The sequence below is a fragment of the Anomalospiza imberbis genome, chromosome 3 (assembly GCF_031753505.1).
Source record: "Anomalospiza imberbis isolate Cuckoo-Finch-1a 21T00152 chromosome 3, ASM3175350v1, whole genome shotgun sequence".
NCBI classification, from domain to species: Eukaryota; Metazoa; Chordata; class Aves; order Passeriformes; family Viduidae; genus Anomalospiza; species Anomalospiza imberbis.
Window position 1 is genome coordinate 20,490,948 of NC_089683.1, and position 19,604 is coordinate 20,510,551.

At 38.4% G+C, this 19,604-nt stretch overlaps 1 protein-coding gene across 3 annotated transcripts in view; it reads left to right on the top strand.

Annotated features, from left to right (window-relative positions):
- The window catches only part of FBXO25 (F-box protein 25), a 30,135-nt gene extending 17,984 nt beyond the window's left edge, over positions 1–12,151 (top strand). For 2 of the 3 annotated variants that reach the window (XM_068183566.1, XM_068183563.1), the window contains exons 7-11: positions 173–357; positions 2,240–2,422; positions 4,604–4,747; positions 8,404–8,430; positions 10,968–12,151. In XM_068183566.1, the coding sequence (XP_068039667.1) occupies positions 173–357; positions 2,240–2,422; positions 4,604–4,747; positions 8,404–8,430; positions 10,968–11,057 (629 nt within the window). In that variant the 3' untranslated portion in view covers positions 11,058–12,151. The remainder of the gene's footprint in view (positions 1–172; positions 358–2,239; positions 2,423–4,603; positions 4,748–8,403; positions 8,431–10,967) is intronic. The other variant, XM_068183564.1, reaches the window with a different exon arrangement.
- Positions 12,152–19,604: the final 7,453 nt, after the last annotated feature.

Genomic DNA, 19,604 nt, shown 5'->3' on the forward strand with positions numbered 1-19,604 from the left:
TTGCATGTAAGGAACTGCCCCACTGAATGCTGTGGTGGGAATTAGGGCAGTTATTTGTACAAAAACAATTGAGTTATAATTAATTAATCTAAAAATAGTAGTTATTAGCTTGAGCTGTCAGCGTGGTTAACTCTGTCATCCAAAATTGTATTCGGTTTGTTTTGTTTTCCAGTTATGGAAGACCAATATAATCCACGATTGATCAAAGACCTTCTGCAGGATCTGAGTTCTACTCTCTGTATACTGATTAGGGGAGTAGGAAAATCTGTGTTGGTAGGCAATATCAATATTTGGATTTGCCGATTAGAAACTATCCTTCTGTGGCAACAACAATTAAAAAATCTTCAGATGAACAAGGTATATTATTAAATCATGTTAATTAGTATTTGGGGGAGGAGAATTATGTTGAATGTTGCATGCGGATTTGTAAGTGAACCAAATTTCAAATACATTTTAAATAGTTTTCTTGTTTTGTTTTATGAAGAAGTAATGTGAAATTAACTCATTGGCATCAACTTAATTTTCTAATGTTTTAATAGCTTTTCTCTAATGAAAACTGCTACAGTGTCTGTACTGCTGCTTTGTAGTAGAGATGTATAGATAGAATTGGTTTTCCCACTCAAATAAGTTTCAAAAAATTTATCTCTAGTTTGTCAGACACGAGGAAAAAGCCCCAATTTTTAGTTCCAAAATAAATTTTCTACAATCGAAGAAATAAAAATTGAAGACATTTCGGAGGTGTATCAACTCAAGTAGCAATTTTATAGATTTATTCATTAGCACAGTTGCTTTTGTAGGAAAAAAGATAATGACATCAGCATCTGGATTCTCCTCATGTGACTGTGTTCAAAGCATGTGGTATGCACTGTTACAGGGTTTTAAAGTGGAAATGTCTGATGATAAGCAGACAACTTTTTTTAATTTGACTGGTTTACTCCTGGAAGAAATCCTGTAAGATATTGCTCACTGTAAAGTCATACAAGTATTTTATCTATTGGCTTCCAGCTATGAAATTATGAAATTGTCCTTTCTGTGTGAGCTGGTTATCTGAATAAACCTTCTATTTTTGGAATAGAAAGGAGAAATGAGAAACCTGGTCTCAGCAGTTTCCATGTGCCAGGCCACCACAGCACGGCCACTTCTGAGACAGTGCAGTTACTGCTGGGCTTGTTCCCTTCCAGCGTGACACTTCCCTTGGAGCTGTTTTACACTGGCTGAAGTAGCCCATGAGCAGTCTTGCATCTGTAGTGCTCACATACTCATTCCTCAGAGGAGGAACGCTGCTGCCCCAGCAGTGCTTGTACCAGATGACTCTATGGAAAGTCTGGTCTGTAAGCAAGGTGAATGGCTGGGAAGGAAGCAGACAGAAATGTGAGCCCATGGGTGCAGGGCTGCAGTGCTGCCACCACCTTGTGACAGGGCAGCTCTGCTCCCTGGGGCTGGCAGCTGCCCATGCTCTCCCTGCCTGCTGGGACACTGCCTCCAGCCTGCTGGGCCTCTGCCACCTGACACTGTGGGCTCCAGCTTTAGTTGTGTAGGAGCTGTGCTGCTGCTTACCCCACTACAGTTCACAGTGGTGTATAGTCTTAATGAAAACATTCTCAGTGCTCTCATCTGTCATCTCAGCAGATCTTCTCATTTATAAATGAGGGGGAGCTTTCTCTAGAGTTCAGAAATTATCCCACTCTCTTCTAACTTCCAAACTGCTTTAATTTTGTATCTCTGGTCTTCAGTCCTGTATTCTATATTCTATTCTGTACTCTAGCTGGCTTAAGGCAAGTTGATATGTGTTTTGCTTGTTAATAAAAATTGAGAAACTATAGTGATCCAACAAGTTAAAAAAAATTGGTTCAGGCCTTTCTTATAGTTAAGGCTTTAGCACACTGTAGGTGAAATTGGCTAGATTATAGTTTTCAAGACTGCATTATGTTATTTTGAGAGAACAGAAGTGTTTCAAAAATTATTTGAAATTTAAATAATGAATTTAGGATATGTTTATTTAAACAGTATGAAAGCAGTGATTATAAAGCTTACAGCTTGTTGCTTCTTCTGTACTATTAGTCATTTAAATTTTCAACAGCAGTTAGAGAATAATTGTAGGCAAGCATTAACCATAGATTTTACTCAATGATTTGAAAAAACTAAACTAAGACCTAAGATGCCTCTAAAGTAAAGAATCTTATTTGTACTCTATACTGTCATGTTTTTGTAGCTAAAAGTCTTCAACTCTTATTTGCAGCAAGTCAACAATGGACTTACACTTAGCGATCTCCCTCTCCATATGCTGAATAACATCTTATACAGGTTCTCTGATGGCTGGGACATTATTACTCTGGGTCAAGTGACCCCAACTTTGTACATGCTTAGTGAAGACAGACAGTTGTGGAAAAAACTCTGCCAGTACCATTTTGCAGAAAAGCAGGTAATAAACTCTGTTATTTGTATAAATGTAGCTTTTTTGATATTATATTCTAATAATGGAGCATGAACTTGCCCTTTTTGAGATAAGTGTATCATTATGCAGTAATCATGAGTGTTCTCCGTATTTGGGGCTTGATTCCTCCTAAATGTTGCATTCAGTGTGTCTGTGAGTTTAAGGTAACTACTGGGCTGTTTGCTTGCATTCACTTTAAAAAATAATGTGTTCACTTTTAAAAATAACACAAGGAAACAGCCCAGTAGTTATCCTAAACTCACAGACATACTGAATGCAACATTTAGGACGAATCAACCCCCAAATAGAGAGAACACTCAGGATTACTGCACAGTGATTGCAAGATGGGCTTTTTAAAAAACTGCCTTGCCAGTGTTGTAGAAGATACCTCTAAAATGTTCCGCTGAAGTAGACCTTGCATTACCAACTAAGGCAGGCAGACAGGTTTCTCAAACTTTTAAGTTACATGAAAATTCTGGAGAAGCCAACTTGAATCTTTGCTAAGAAGATTAAGAAAAAATGCTTTGAAATTAATAACAGACAGAGAAGCAGTACTTTCCTGTCACTTCCTCATAAAGAGCATTGAATTAATCTAGTAATGACTCCAGAACTGTCTTCATTTTCTGACATTAATAAATGCTGGGAAAAAAAACCTAAGAAAGGTGAAAAAAAACCTAAGAAAGTGGAAGGTACCTCATCAGAGCTGGAGGAAGAACTTTTAAAACCTAGTACATTCTGTACTGGAGGAAGCCAAAGTGCCCGTTCTTAAATCTGGAAGGTTGAAGTTGCTTGGTGACTACCAGATTAAGTATTATTGTAATGGGGAAGGCAGAACTGAAGCTCAATTAACTCATGCACCATTGAACTAAATAAGATTTTTTTTTTTTTTGTGTAAGATGAAAGGTATTAGAATTAACTATGGAAAAAATAGACAGACAGAAGCAAATTGAAAACCCATCCTCAGAAGCAGCCCAGAAGAATTCAAGGTTAAGTTACAAGGATAACAAATTTAAGCTTATGTAGCAGTTGAGTGGATTTTGAAGGTAGATGAGGTAAGCTCTACTGAACAGTGACAAAACTGGTTAGAGAGAAACTTCTTATACTAGGGCAATGCAGAGAAAAAGATCCTTAAGGGTTTCAGTGAAATTAGCTGTCCCTGTGCCCCATAAAGTACTCTTGTACACAGTGTTTCCAGTGTGTTGCTGAATATTCACATTCAGTTTCTTACTAAGTTATTACCTAATGATGTTACCATATCAAATTATGCTTCTTCTCATTACAAGTGTACTGGCTTAGTAAGCCACAGAATCACGTTAGGTTGTTTTTTTCTGTCCCCTGCAGTGTGTTTGTTGAGCCATTGAAACAACCATGAAAACATAATTGATATCTGAAGAGCACTTTTGGGAAAAATGAGGGTCATTATGAAACAAAATAAAGTGTAGCTGAAATCAGAAAGACAGTTCTGTTCTCTCCCCATTCAGGAATTGTCGTCTGAATGAAGAAAGCCTTCAATGTATTAGCATTAATCCACACTGAGTGGAATAGAAGTCTTTTATAATACATACTTAATAAACCTTGTCTGTCTCTCAAACTGGGGAGAAATAGCTGTTTCTGTCTTTACATGCAGATTAGGTCCTCAAGAAGTATGTCAATCACTAATAATTGCTATCCTTCCTGAGAGATCACAACCAAATGTGAAAAATAAACATGTATATGCTTTTAAAATTAAAGAAAGAGCTTTATTTAAATCCATAATGCTTTAACAGAAAACCATGATCTGTAATGCACAATCATGTTTTTAAATCTCATTCCTGAGTGGTTTAGGTTTTTTAAAAGGATAAAATTAATTGCTTACAACTCTAAATACTGTTTTGTTAAATGCTTCTTGAGTATAATTAGAATAATTTTGAGACAGTAGAATTAGATCAGCTGTGTATGGCCTAGTTTTTCTTGGCAAATAGGCACTCTCCTATTTTTAGTCTTTGCCTTCCATCTTTTTTGTGACCAAATCTCTGTCACTGCTTTGCAGAGATGTATGATGTCATAATATTGACTTCAAAGAATTCTAGTTGCAAAACTTCAGTTTAACTACCTTCTCCCCACCTTTCCCTGTCCTTTGCCTGAATTGACTGCAACAATTTTAAAGGAAGATATTAATTTTATGTCTAGTTTTGTAGGCATTTGATTCCATCAGAGAAAGGTCACATTGACTGGAAGCTGATGTACTTTGCACTTCAGAAATATTACCCAATAAAGGAACAGTACGGGGACACCTTGCATTTCTGTCGACACTGTAGTATTCTGTTTTGGAAGGTAAGAGCTTTGGAACAGATAATCAGAAATAGTTCAAACAGCTACTGGTGATCATCTGCAAGGGAAAATACTACATTCATCAGTTTTCTCATGTGAAAGGTGATTGGATAACTAATATCTAACTTTAAAATTTTATATATAAAACTTCCATATAAAATCTGTGTTAAATTCTAAAGTCGTTCTTAATCTTGCCGTCTTATTGGTATCTGATAACCTCAATACTTAGAATTGCAATGAAAAGTGCCATGTGGAAAGAGTTGCTCTTTCTAGTTAGTGACACTTACTTAATTTTACAGCTGGAAGATCAGATATGGGTAGTGTCAAGTGGACAATAAAGAGCAAGAAATGTTTGAGAAATTTTGGAAAATACTTATATTACTCATATTCTAAATAACATAAATTAGTTGTGCTTGTGTCATCTTTCTGTGATTTTTATGAGAAGTTGTGTGTCAGTGTGAGGCTTTTTAATTTTCCTTCAGAAAACCTAGGCTGTTAGCAGGATAAGCTAAATTCTGCTAGAAATAGCATGTTCCTTAATGATGTGATTTTGAAGTTGAGTATTTTTGATATCACGGGAGCCCTTCCAGGTAGTAACATTTTGCAAAATTAATAGAAGGAAAGCAGGTAGCCAGAATTGGCTTCTACTGTGAAAAGCCTGGGCATTTTCTAAAGGATCTGTGTCAAGAGTGACTAAGAACTTTCATTACAGTGGAATAAGTCTTTAAAATGTAGCTCAATATGTAGGGTAAAGCCTCTCTCTGAAAGGGGAAATTTCAAAGGTAAGTACATAGGTGCGTTTAGATGGGCATTTGTGGTATGAGATTTCTCTGGATTGCCTGCCTTCACTGTGTAGAGTTAATGCTTTCTACACTAAATTTCTCTCATTTTGATCTTAATATAATTGAAAAGTACATGTCTCTAATATTAGGAATTACTTTGAATGTGTTTGGAATTAAATGTTTAACTTTGGTGATGGTGGGACAGTAAGAGCTAGTGAACCTGTGCAGGTTGCAGTAGTATTCCAGTAGTAGGTTATAGCAGTCAAGGTGACAAGACACCTGTTCCATTCTACTGCTGGAATAATAGGGCTCATTTTGAACTTTTAAATTCTTTGAAACGCAGCACAGGAAGTTCTAAATGTACTTTGGACTGATGAGCAGTACCTCCTAGATCACCATTCCAGTGCTGCCTCATCCTAGAGATTTGGGCAGGTCCTAAAGTGACAGTGCAGTTATAGATTGTGCAGAAGCACACAACCAGAAATACTGGAGCAGGTGTTTGGGATCAGCTGTTTCAACAAGAGCACAGTCAGCAGGTTGAGGAAAGCCATTATCTCTTTTCATGCAGCACTCATTAGACCATCTGGGATGCTGCAGCTATGAGGCCCCCAGCACAAGGGAGATACTGATGAACTGGGTGAAGTGATCAGGGAGGCTGGAGGACTTGCCATGTGAGGAGTGGCTGCAGAAAACTGCTTCAGGGGGACATAAGAGCCTGCCATGAGGACAACCAAGCAAGGGAACAGTTTGACCATAGAGCTGATGCAGTTTCCATCCTTGGATGTGATCAGGAACTGACTGAATGAAGCTCAGAGCAACCTGGTCTATCTCACACCTTAGCCTGCTTTGAGCAGGAGGCAGGGGTAGAGACCTGCTGAGGTGCCTCCCAGCCTGATCATTCTGTGAGCCTACACTCACATTCCTTGGCATCTAAGCCTTGTCTCTGTCTTAAAATAAATGATGATCAGGCTGAAATGGATTGTTAAATGAATTGATTTATGCATAATTGGCTTCCTTATTGGCAGGGAAAAGTTAATTGTTCATCTGAAATACTGTCCCTCTTTTTACAGGGCAGTGTGGGTCAAGTAATGCTGGTCATTCAGTTATATGGGGGAAAATAGTGCTGCTTTTTTTTTTTCAGACTCTTGTGTCTATATCCCTTCACCAGCTTGCTAGAGGGAGGTGAGAAATAAAGCAGGGGTGAGGGGCAAAGAGATAGGAGGTATTTTATTAATTCTAGATAAATCCTGTTCTGGGTGAAAATATTCCTTAATCTGAGCATTTTTCTGGCTTTGAAAATTTATTCAAGCTTCAGTATCATACTTGATTAGAAAGACTTAAATTAAATATGTATATGAGTGCTCGACATACAATTATATTTGTAATGCATAGCAAGAAAAACCCAAAATAAAGCAGAAAAACAACAAAAACACTACCACCAAATCCAAATTTAAAAAGAGAAATCACAGTTACTACAGAGGAAGTAGCAAGTGTTTGAATCTTGAAACAAATAGAAGCACTGTATTCTTCAGCTAGCTGACAATACGTAAAATTTTTGTTTCTTCTTTTAATGGTATAATTCAGAAGTCAGGGAACTTTTGTTTCCAAGGTCATTCAGAAGAGCTTCAGGCAGAGCTGAACACTTCTTCGTATGTAATCTATTTTTATTTTTCTTCCCTCATTAAAGAGTAAAGCAAAACATTTGAATAGTTGCTGAGAAAAAGATGCTAAAGCGATTAGGCCATGAAGACTAGGAAAGATTAATTTCTCTTAACTCAGTTGTGCTAACAAGGAATGTGGCTGCTCTCCATAAATTGTTTTTGGAGACAGAAGTGTTGCGTAAGCATGAGACTATTTAGGGAAATTATTTACACTAAGGGCCATCCATGATGCAAGTAAATGGTAGTTTTGGGTAAGTGTGCTGAGAGTTAGGAGTTTCTAAGAACCAAAGCCTCAAGGGTCTCAAATAGCCCAAAAGCACAGGCCTAGCTAGTGATGAGAAGAGTTTTCAGCAATTCATGAAATTGATAATATAATGTAATTGCTGACAACGTGAGAGGGCTACACGCAGGAAATTCTTGGAACCCTCTGTTTTGTGTTCTTTTCAAAGAAGGCCTTGCAAAAAGGGACTGATGGCAGCTGAGTTGAATTACCTATTGAACTGTTGAAATAGGGAAATTAGTTTTTCAGTATACTATAATAATCATAATGGGGTTTTAACAAGTCTTTAGGAGTTTTTCAGGAAGAGGTATTTGTATTCCTTGTCTAAAACCTGTAACCCAAGTTAATTTATATATAGCATGTAGGAGTTGCCTAAGTTCTTTGTTGGAAGTACAGTGACTTTTGTACTCTTCTGTGTTAGGAGGGAGTCATAGGAAAGTTTTCATACTGAACATCTGTTTTCAAAACGACTTCTTGCTAAAGGATTTGTCCATGATGAAACTGAAAAATCCACGTAATTTCAGTAGTGCAAAAGTAATGGCTGATTTTTGTGCGATGCCTTTGTGAGTGGTTTCATGTATGCTATGTCCTCTGTTCCACTAGGCACCATTGCAATTGTGGCAGGTTCTTTTATTTTCCTGAGCTTACTTAGTAGCACTTTTCAGTTATCTCAGACATGGCCACAGAAGCTGAAATATCTTTTCTTCTTTCAGTTTCCAGGGCTTTATGAAAACAGTGTAATCACTTCACATAAAACTTGGTTTTAGTCTTCTTGCAACTTCTACTGATTCTGGTTCTCACAAAGCTGCTTGTGATTTACCACAAGAATAAAAGACTTTTTCTAAATGGCTTATAAACCTTTGCTTAAATAAACTTTAACTCTGCTTCTTTTACTTTACGGCTCTCCTTCCTGCTTTCTTCTTCACGATTTCAAAGGACTACCACCTTGCTTTGTTACTCCAGGTATTTCTTGTGTCTCATCTGTTTTCATTGCTGACTGTTCCATAATGTCAAAGTGAATAATGTGTTCCCTTCTAATCTGATGCTCTTTGTTTTGATTTTTCTTTCTATACATCAGTTCAGCAGCAGGAATAGTTTGTTTCTTGTTCCCTTTTAGATAAAGGTAGTGATGACTTCCCATCTCAGCTTTTCATCATTTTGTCTCTCATTATTGCCATGATCTCTCGTAATGCCATTTAAACTAGGGGCCATAATTCAGTTTCTAATGAGCATAGGTGTCAATGGGATCAGACAGATGTTGCTAAGAAATAGGTTTCTCTGCACTCAGTGTCATTATAAACTGTTTTCTGCATGCCCTGATGTATTTAATTCAGTATTTAAATCTGAAGAGTAACATGTACCTCAGATAACTTCCATACAAATGTACAAAAATTTATTTTATTGCACTTGGAATGCGGTAGTCATATTTACTTTTATAGAGAATTTCTCTGAAAAGAAATTCCCCAAAACAGGCTGCATGTGACTTGAGATAGTCAAGGGAATTAATTAAATTGTTGTCTTCTGAATGAAGAAATGGTGAAAATACATCTACAGAGCTTGTTAATGTCTAGCTGTGCTAGATTTTGGGGAAAACAACTGCATTTGCCAGTAAACACTCCTCCGGGGGAATTCTCTTCTTACTTTGAAAGAAGTCAGCTTTAGGTTTGAACATTGAAATCAAATTATTTTAACAATTAAGTGTTTTTATTTTATTATTGAGTTTATTATTCCCATAAAAATGTTATTCTCTCGAGATAAGGAATACTCATAATTACAAGAAAGTTGTGGTTCTTCTTTTCAGTTCTCATCACTTTTTTCACTGTAAAATTTATTTTGTTTTCAATAACTAAAAACATCAATAACTGATCTCTGAGATATTTTTTGCACCTGTAATTCCCAACTGAGTGGAACTTTCAAAAGTGCTTTTATAACAATGTACAGAGAAAGAAGCATGTTACAAACTCAGTTTAAAATATTCAAGAGTACAAATAAGAAAGAGGATAAACCCTACCTTTTTCCCAGAATTATAATTCTGATGGTGTTTTCTCCTGGAAACTAGGAAAGTAATGACATGATATTGACATGGCAATGGGTAGAGAAAATAATAGTCCATTAGCAACTACCTTTGAGTGTTTTCTGGTGTGGTGCAGCTCTTCCTTGCAGGTGTCATCTTAAGATCAAGGTGTTAAGGTTAATACTTCTGATTTTGGTCTTGGCCATCTGTTCTTTCTCATCTACAGATTCCCCCAATATGCAGTTCTACCTGGGTCTCTTTTTTTATGTGTGTGTTTGTCTTTCCCTCTGTGTCATGAATCTGTTTCACCGTGTCATGAATCTATTTCTCAGGTGATGTTAAAGCAATTATTAAAAAGAGTGGGAGGATGAGGAGGTGATACTACTTGGTGTATTCTTGTAGTCCTCCATAGACTTAGTGGAAAAATACAGATAAAAAGTCTATTGAGTAACAATTTTCACTGGAAAAGCTGAGCAGTATTTAGAATGTATCTCACCTGGTGCACTTCGGTGCTTCAAAGACTTTGGGTGGGAATGTGGCAGTGAGGAAAAAAACACTAGAGATTCTTTCCTTCTATTAACTGAATTGCATGTAATTTCACTTCCTATGGAAACAAAAGCAATGAAGACCATAGTAGTCTGTGATCTGTTTGTCATGTATTTATCTAGTTTCTTGCCTCATATGGTGCATTCACCAACATGGGTGGAAAAGGGACAGAAACTCCTTAAAGCCTGGTGAGGACACTTCTGAGCCTTACAACACTGACAAGTTTATCTTCTCCACTGAACTGTCTGGGAACTGCTTCTCATTACACCTCTGCACTTCCCTCATTTAGGGGGTTTTAATAAGATGCAAAACACAACTTTTTGTTCAAAGAAGAATTTAAGTCTTAAATAATTGGACAGGTCTGCTGAGGTCAAATTTGTGTAAGAGGAAAGAAAGCAGGCTTAGTGAATTTGTAATGACAAAGCCTTTCCACCCTGTCTTACTTCTCTGTTCCTACTTTGCCTAGGTGCCAACTTCTTTTTTAAAGGCAGTACTTTCATTTCACTTGGGGAAAAGGTAGGTGTGAAAGATGAAAGAAAGACTGGGGGGAAAAAGTAGCAAGGTAGAAAAGCTTTTAAGACTGGGATTTCAAACACACTGTTCAGGGTTTTTGAGAAAATATCTGCTGCTCATCATTTTCAAAGCAAGGGACTCATTTTCCCTCAAAGCAATAGATGACTTCAGGGTTTGATTAAATAGATAATTTAGGTTCAGTAAAGCTTGTGCCTTTTTGCCTTTTTGTTATGCTTATTGAAAAATAATGAATAAGGAAGATGATACTTTTTCAAAGTTTCCAGCTCAGGTTCTCATAGAAGGAGAAAATTGTTTTGGGTTTGGTTTTGCTTTGTTGTTGGTTTTTTTTTTTTTTCCCGTCCCTAAATTGGGGGTGAAAGGAGACTGAATATGGAAAGAGAACTTATTTTTCTCCTTCATTTTTCAGGATACAGGACACCCCTGCACAGCCAGTGATCCAAACACCTGTCTCATGCCAGTATCTCCTCAGCATTTTATTGATCTCTTCAAATTTTGAGATATTCAGTAGCTGTTCTCCTGTGTTTGTGGCCATTTTTGTGAAAAGTCAGGCAGGATATGTTATGCTTTTTGTGCAATATATTTAAGTGTAATGTTTTGTTGTAGCTAAAACATATAGGGGGGAGATTATCAGAGAGGTTTATTTGGCATATTGCTTTTGTGCAGAATAGCAAGGAGGAAAGGAGAAACATTAAGAAAATTTCATTGTCAGGAAGTCTCCAGTGGACTTTTTTTCAAGTCCAAGAAAGACCACTTTAATCTCAACTTTAAATCCATGCTTTTGACGCCTTAATAGTTGGTTAAAATTATGTAGGGGAGTTTTGAAAATTTCATGGAAGAATTAAACTACTCTTTCAGGGACCAAAGGAGGTTTTTTTTTGTTAATCCTTCTTTCTATAAGCCACGGTTTTCAAAACACCTCCATATAATTTGCACTATTATAAAGAATAGGCCAATATTCTCTTAGACTCTTACTACATCATTATGAAGGTGGCATTCATTATTATGAGCTAGTGAGTAAAATAGAACTGTGGTTATATCTGCTGTTGAACCTGTATGAATGAAGGAAATCAACCAATTTTTGTACATACATTATGCAAAAATATTTATTTTTCTTAAGGACTTTATTAAACATTTAACCCATCTTAGCACATCTTGCGGAACTCATGAGACCAATCTGGGGCTACTGGAAAACTTTCTGATGGTAGCTACAGCCTTCATTTATACTGTTTGGAATGTCTACAAGTGCAACTGCAATAATTTCATCTTCTAAGAAGAAGACATTATTGAAATTTAATGAGGATGGAGTTGCTTGTTCCTAGACTGGTAGAGTGGCAGAACAGTATGCTACCAACTGAGGTTTTAACCTGACAAGCTATGGGAAACACTGAAGGTCAGTCTGAGCTGGAGCACCTTCTACCAAGTTAATCAGATGATAAATTCTCCATGAACCTATTTTTTTCTATCCTGTAGAACAAAATAAATTGCTTGGTTTAAGGAGGTAAAGGAAAAATCGTGGAAGTTTTGGATTTGTCAATGAAATTTAACAATATGTAATATACAGAAAAAATAAATCATGTACCATTTTCTGCACTTGCTTGTTCTGAATCCAGTTGTGTACAGTGTAATAAATCATGGTTTTATGTGTTATTCCTAGAAGCCTCTGGAGCATAGAGATGAATCCAGTTGAATTTTGTAAGATCTTTCTGTAGCCTGTTGTCTCTAGTAATTGGTAATGGGATGAGAAGCATACAAGCAGTCCTAGTGCTATTGCTTTACAGTAGTTTGTTGTATTTTCCCTTTTTGTAATAGCCGATCTGGGCTGTTAATAGGCTGCACAAGAAGAGGAGAATATTTATGTCAAGGAATAGTTTAATGTTAACATAATTCTTCGTGATTGAATTGCTAATTTTCGTGGATTTTTCAGTACAGAGCTTTGTGGATTTTTTTTTTTTCTTTCCATGCAGGTGTTGGCTGTGGCGAAAGTAATGGTCAGGTTTGGATCCAAGGACCTCCATTCTTATTCCTGTTCATTCAGAGCATTGCTGCAAGCCTTGCTTTCCCAGCCAAGCACTGCTGCAGCCACTGGATTTGTTAAGGACCCAGCAGCCCTTCTTTTACAGCAATTTGTTCCCCATTTATTTAATTCCTGTAATTGCTCAGATGCTTTCCTGTCTCTGTGACCTCAATAACCCTGACAGTGGCTGGTGGTGGCTGACATCCTCTAATCACTCCTTTATCATGGTTACAGTTTTGCTACCCTGCATAAAACTTCCTGTAAATACATGGATGCTTTCTCTGAGAGCTTGAAAGAAAGGTTTTAAAGCCAGCATTTGGTTTAATGCTGCTGTGAGCTCTTCACCCTCGTGCTGAAGGCCTCTGCTGAGGGACTGTGCAGAACCACCTCTCCTGCAGACAGAGGGCAAAGCTCTTACACTGTGACCTGAGAGATGCCCAGCACTGAAAAGACAAATAAGGTGACAGCTGGGGAAAGGTGTTAGGAGAGCTGAGAGGAAACCTCTCTCCTAGCCACTGAATTGAGGAGGGAGAGAAATGACTTTAAGACCTTATAATCCATTTTAAGACAGGTTTGGAAAAACTAATTTTCATGTTCAGCTTAGTGCCCACCAGGATCCCAAAGCCAGTATAGTGGCTTTTTAAACATTTCTTCTGGATAAGAGATATGCACAGATGTGCTGAGAAGCATTTCAGTTCAAGACTCTTTGTTGAGAACTCATAAACACTGAGTGGGGAATCAAATTGTCATGAGCAGTGATACAAGCTTTTAACACTGGCAAAACTGAGTTTTGGGAACAGTTCCACAAACTTGGTAAATATTTAGTGACTACACAGCTTAGACTTAAGGCAGATAGCTTGGTTAAGAGTGGCTGTGTGATGTGAAGTTGTTGGATGTGTAAGAAGATAACTTTCAATTCTGTTACTTAAGCAAAAAAGCTAAGGCAGTGATTTTTGTAATAGGGTTGGTGGTGGTTGAGTTTTTGTGTCGGTCTGTTGAGTTTTTTAAATTAAATCACATAAAGAATGGGGAGCTCACCTTTAGGATAACAGTCTTTAATACCTCACCTGAAGCACAGGACATATTTTGACAGCCTAAATTCATCTTCTTTTCCTTTACTCCAGCATTCTCTCGTGTAACCTAAAGCACTGTAACCATGAGAAGGCTTATGCCTTAATGTGAAACCTCTGCTCTTTAGCCTCATGTGTGCTGCTGTCCTAGGAGGAAGGGCAGGCACTCTACCCTTCAGCAGAAAGGGTGCCTTGAAATGTGTTCTAAGTTTCTAAAGCAGAGGTTTCTTTTTCTTTGGGGACAGCTTTTAATCTGAATCTCCTTATAGACATTCTTCAGTGGCAATGGTAGGAAATCATGTTTTAACTGTGGCCCCTCCATGATCACTTCCCAATCCTGGGTGATTTGGCTTTTAGTGAATCCTAGTCCTGAGAATAGCAGTTCAAAGGCAATCAGGATATTTGCTGCCATAGTCCACAAGGAGCTTGAAATTACAAATTTGAAAAACAAGGTCTCCCTTCCCACTCCCCAGTCACTGCCTGCCAAACCTGTCTCTGAGAGACTCCTGGCCTTTTTTATTAAATTCTCTCCCAAAAGTTTTATTCGCCTATTTCTGGGAAAAGACATTCTGCCATGGACCTTCTCCAAGAGCACTGTGTGAGCCTTTCTCCTTGGATGTCAGACAGGACTGAGGCTCTTGCCTGGAAAAAACAGGATTGGGAACTTGCTTGCTCTTTCCCCCTGTTCCCCATCCCTGAGAAATGCATTAAGTTGCTTTAGGAGAAGGAAGAAGCTGAATTTCAGGAAAAGACCAAGCTCAAACCAAGAGTTCTCTACTAGGACTAGCATTGAAAGACTAGTGGCCTTTTTGCAGTCTAGAAGGCAGAAGCAATGAGAGCTAACAGGAAGCAGAGGGTCGGATGGGGAACAATAGCAAAACATTTTGGATTTCATGGTGCACAAATTAGCATATTTACAGCTCCATCATTGGCAAAGAACTTAGAGGAAGGCTAGACCCTTAATATCCAACTAGAGTTGCTTGAATTGGCAGATAGGTACCTGCATTAAATAAATCAATATCAAATGTTTGGAGACAGTTGTTAAATTAGAGTTCAGAATATTGAAACATTAGCTAATTATGCTATTTGCTTGCAGTTTTTTTATACTTTCATCTGTAAGGCTCAGGTCCAAACCTTCAAAGACACTGGAACATAATTCCCAACAAAAATTCCTACAAAGTTCAGTAGGATGAGTGTTACCTTTAATGCTTAAAATGTCTCTATTGAAGGACATGACAGATAAGTGGATCAGAACATGAGAGGTGAGAGTAAGGGTGGGTTTCTTTTGATTCCCGTGGACCATCATCTGTGTCACACACAGACCTGTCCCTCTACCTGTCACACATGCTGGTAGTGCTTATTTCCTGCAGGTTTATGTGTACATTCTTCTACAAATATGAAAAAACACCTTCAGTTTTACATTGAATTGTACATCTGTTGCACTTCATAATCATTGTACCTTCAAAGTTTTTCTAGCAATTTTCAAGGTTTACACCAACAGCTGCCACTTAATTCTGAAATTTACTTACTTGTTTTTTATATGCTCTTCCCACTTGAATGCTAATTTCTTGTAGTATCTATAGCAAAACAATAATGGAAGAAGAATTTGTTTGCTAAAGTCAGTTATCATTCCCATAATTCTCAGATACAGAATGAAGTTCTGCATGCTGAGAGCACCTCTTCCCAATGTTTTGGTCCTCATTATTCTCTTAGGCACAGCCATTATTTTTAGCTCTATTCCTACTGTGAACTTTTAAAGCTGCAGACCTGCACTGTCCTTCTGAACTCAGTGGTATCCCTTTAGAATTGGGTGAATTTATAAAAGCAGTACTTTGGCAGCATTTTCACTAGAACCAGATATGCTTGACCAAAATGCAGCAGCTCCTGCAGTTGCATGTCCCAGGCTGCACCTCTGCTATTTTTCCTTACACAGCTCCGCAGTGCATGGCCTGCTCCTGTGCCATCTGTGCCCTTCCCCTGCTCTTACACTGAAGCCTGACCATGTTTAAGCAGCCGCTGGGCAGAAGTGAGACCACCCCTAACCAGGATGGGTGTTGCTCCATCGCCTAGTTCAGCCCCCTCACTTCAGTAGATGAATCCTACCACCACTTCAGCTCTTGCTGCGAGCTGCCTATAGGCCTTCTGTTGATCCTATGTTTCTTCTGTTGCCTGCACTCACCTTCTACATTTTTCATCAACTAAGTCTAACATATAGGCGTAGAAGTATGGAATAGATCTGGAGAAGTGTTTGCTGCAAGTTGAAGAGCCCCAAAGCTACAAACAAACAGAACTTGCTGTTTCTACCTGTGCACAGGGGATGGTTTTTTCAGTTGCTCATTGAAAGCCAAAAGTCCTGGTCTTGAACTAGAACACCATGAAAAAACACCAGGAAAAAAGACTAGATGTATATTAGTTCTCATTCTCTAAGACCAAAACCCTGGCCTAATAATTAATATTGGTTCTAACAGCTGTAGGAACATTCCCAGATGTTCTGGACTTCTTTCTTCTCTTTATAGTGTGCTTCATTCCTCAATGCCAAAATATCAGCTCCTTCCCTAGTCTTGCACTGTGCCCAGTGCATCCAGTCCTCCCTGCACAGCTCAGGAGCTCAGATCTTGCACTGTGACCTCAGCTGCTGCTCACCCTGGCCACCATGGTTTGGTCAGGTCACACCTGCTCTCAGGCAGGGAGCACTGAGGCAGCCATGCTGTGCAGATGGGTTACTGCACTTCAGGGTTAGTTTACAAAATGAAGAAAAGAGCATGTATCTTTTTCATTAGAAAAACAATATGGGAATCTTGTGCTTCATCCCATCAAACAATGGTTTACTTCCTAATGGGAAGTGATGCTTGACTTGTTTTCCTTTTTTTGTCCTATCAAATGTTGGTTGCCAAGTTTCTGTCCAAATGTTCAGAAGATAAACTGTTTACAGGCACTACCTAAACTGAAGGCATTTCAGCCTAAAAGCGGGGTGTTGGTCATGAAAGAAACCCCAAAGAGTGGGTCTTCATGTAATCAAGGTGCCTTTGCATGTGACACCCCTCCTAAAAAGCTAACAGACTACAAGTACAAAAATAAAACAAATCAAAGAAAAATTAATATTCATTATCTTGCATACTAGAAAGCTTTAGGAGAAAAAAAAGATAATATGCCAAGTACAGTACTTGGTGTCAGGGTACACTGGTCTCCCCTCCTTTCTACAGCACAAACACACACCACAGTGTTTCATCCATCCCTCAAATACCAGAGGAACTTAGCAGTGTAACCTTTAGAGAATCCAAGGCTCCTGGACAAACAAGATGGTCAAGACCACAGCATTTGGGGGCTTCAAGGAAAAAGGTAAAAGATAAAAAAGGCCAAAAGACATTGCTAATTTATAGGAATATTTCTGTATCAAATCTGATATATTTTACTATACAATCTCACATAATGAGACCAGCCAGTTCTCCAAAAAATTACTTTGACTGTTCAGTCTCCTCAGTACAAGGGGCTGGAGTAACTAGAAAGCAAAATATCACATGATTATTTTCAGAAGTGGACAAACCAATCTCAGAAAACACAGCTGTGCACTTTTCTACACAAAGAATAATAATTTTTCTTTTCCAATAGCAAACTCACAGTTCAAAATGTGTCGTAAAGCTTCTAGTAGTGTTATTTGGGTCTCAAAAGCATAAAAACTTAAATGCCAGCCAAGCTTTTACCAGATTGTTATGGCCTTGAAAAGAAAATTCTCACTTTCTTGCATCTTTTAGTAATTGCTAGACAGAATAGGAAAAATTTCTTCCCAATTGCAGAGTAGGTATTTCTTTTTTCATTACCAGTGATAACAGTTGGTAGATACCATGTGAAAAACCATCAACTCCCTACACTTTGTTTACTCTCATACATTTCATATAAATTTCTATTACTTATATTCCTATTTTTATTGTTTTCATACTCTTTATTTCTTTGTAACTACAGAAGCAGCAACTTTCTGCTATAATGGTGGTGGCACCTAAAATAAATGTAATTCTCTGCTTTTGATTTCTAAACTGGCTTTTTTGCCTGTATGTTTGATTCCCTGTCTTATATGGTACAAATCAGCCATGCTACAAGAAATTTTTGAGACTGACAGTATCTAATGATACACACCTTTTCCAACTGTCGCTGGTGATAAGCCTTTTAGGAAATTACTTTTCTTCTTCACAGTATTGGTTTTATTTCCCAGATACATCAGAAACCAACTAGCAGGCACTCAGAGGAAAGAATCAAACAAATCCCTCCAAATGAGCATGAACAGTTTGGATATGCAAGAAACAGCTAAATAACGTGCACATTCGTTTTCAGATTGCACACAAACTGCAGTTTTGTCATCCAAGATTCCTATACAATAACAAGCATTTTGAAAAGTTTCAGAAATTGAGACAGATGCCAGGCCGAATTCACCTGGCTATAGGAACATCTGTGCTCAGAATTTGACAGGGTACTTGTCTGCTCAGGGTCTGGAAATACAGGTCCTTCCACTTCCACCTGCCTGGCTGTGCATCTGGCCCACCTATGTCTAGTCAGAGGCTTCCCAAGAGAGCCTTTTTTCTCCCCACTAAGAACATAACTTGTATGAATGAAGTTTTCTGGTTTAGCTACTTCATGCATTATGACAAGAAACATCTTGCCTAAATGTTCCCTGCTAAGTCTGTGTAGACAACCACAATGCTAGCAGACTGGAGTGGAAGAATGGGAGACTGACAATAAATTCTTTCTGCAGCTGCTCCACTGGAAGCAGTGGCTGCTTCTCACGTGTCACAGGCCAGGCTGTGCAGGTGTCACCTTGTTAGGGGCCAGTGTGTGCAAAAGCATTTCAGGTCCTCCACTCTATGTGTGGCTGGGAAATCTTCAGGGAAAGAATGCTGCTGCTCTGCCCAAGCTTTCACAACAGCCAATCAGTCAAAAAAAAAAAAAAAAAACCACAAAAAACAACAAAACCCACAACATTTTAAACCAAAAAATACCAAAATATGTTTAGTTTGTTGAAACCTATGAATTCTTACCTCTGTAAAAGCAGTGTGTGATACTTTAAATCTAGGATGCTGCAAGTTCCAAGATGGCACAATTCACAGAGTTTGGGCAAACACTACTATCACTTCCTTGGCCATGCTCTACATCCATGCAAGTAATGTCACAGAATCAGCTGAGTCGGAAGGGACCCACAAGGATCACCGAGTCCTTGGATCCACAGGAGTCCAGCTCCTGTTCCTGAACAGCACCATCCTCGAGTCACACCATGTGTCCAAGGGCACTGTCCAAACGCTTCTTGAGCTCTGTCCAGCTGGTGCTGTGACCACTGCCCTGGGGAGCTGTTCCAGTGCCCAAATACCGTCTGGGGGAAGAACCTTTTTCTAACATCCAACCTAAACCTCCCCTGACACAGCTTCAGGCCATTCCCTCAGGTCCTGTCACCGGTCACCACAGAGAAGAGATCAGGGTCTGTCCTTTCTCTTCCCCTCACAAAGAAGTTGTAACTGCAGTGAGGTCTCCTCTCAGTCTCCTCCAGGCTGAACAGACCAAGGGACCTCAGCTGCTCCTTGTACAGCTTCCCCTTAAGGCCTTCCCCATCTTTGTGGTCCTCCTTTGGACACTGTCTAATAGTTTAATTATCTTATATTGTGGTGGCCAAAACTGTCCAAGCAAATGTAAACATTCACATGACAAATTCAAATAACAAAGCATAGTCAAAGAACAAGGTGTTTCAGTTCAAACTAAATCTTTATTCATATGGAAAATACTACTTTTCTTTTTGCAAATGATGCTAATAAATAAAAATACTCAGAATGGACCTTGCTCAGAGCTAAGTGACTAGTAACAGCCACACAAAGCTTTTAATTCCCGTTAAAACCACGCCAACGATCATGCAGATTGGCTACAAGAAAGCAATATAAACTATATTTTATTTTGTGCAATCTTATCATACCATCTTAATGCT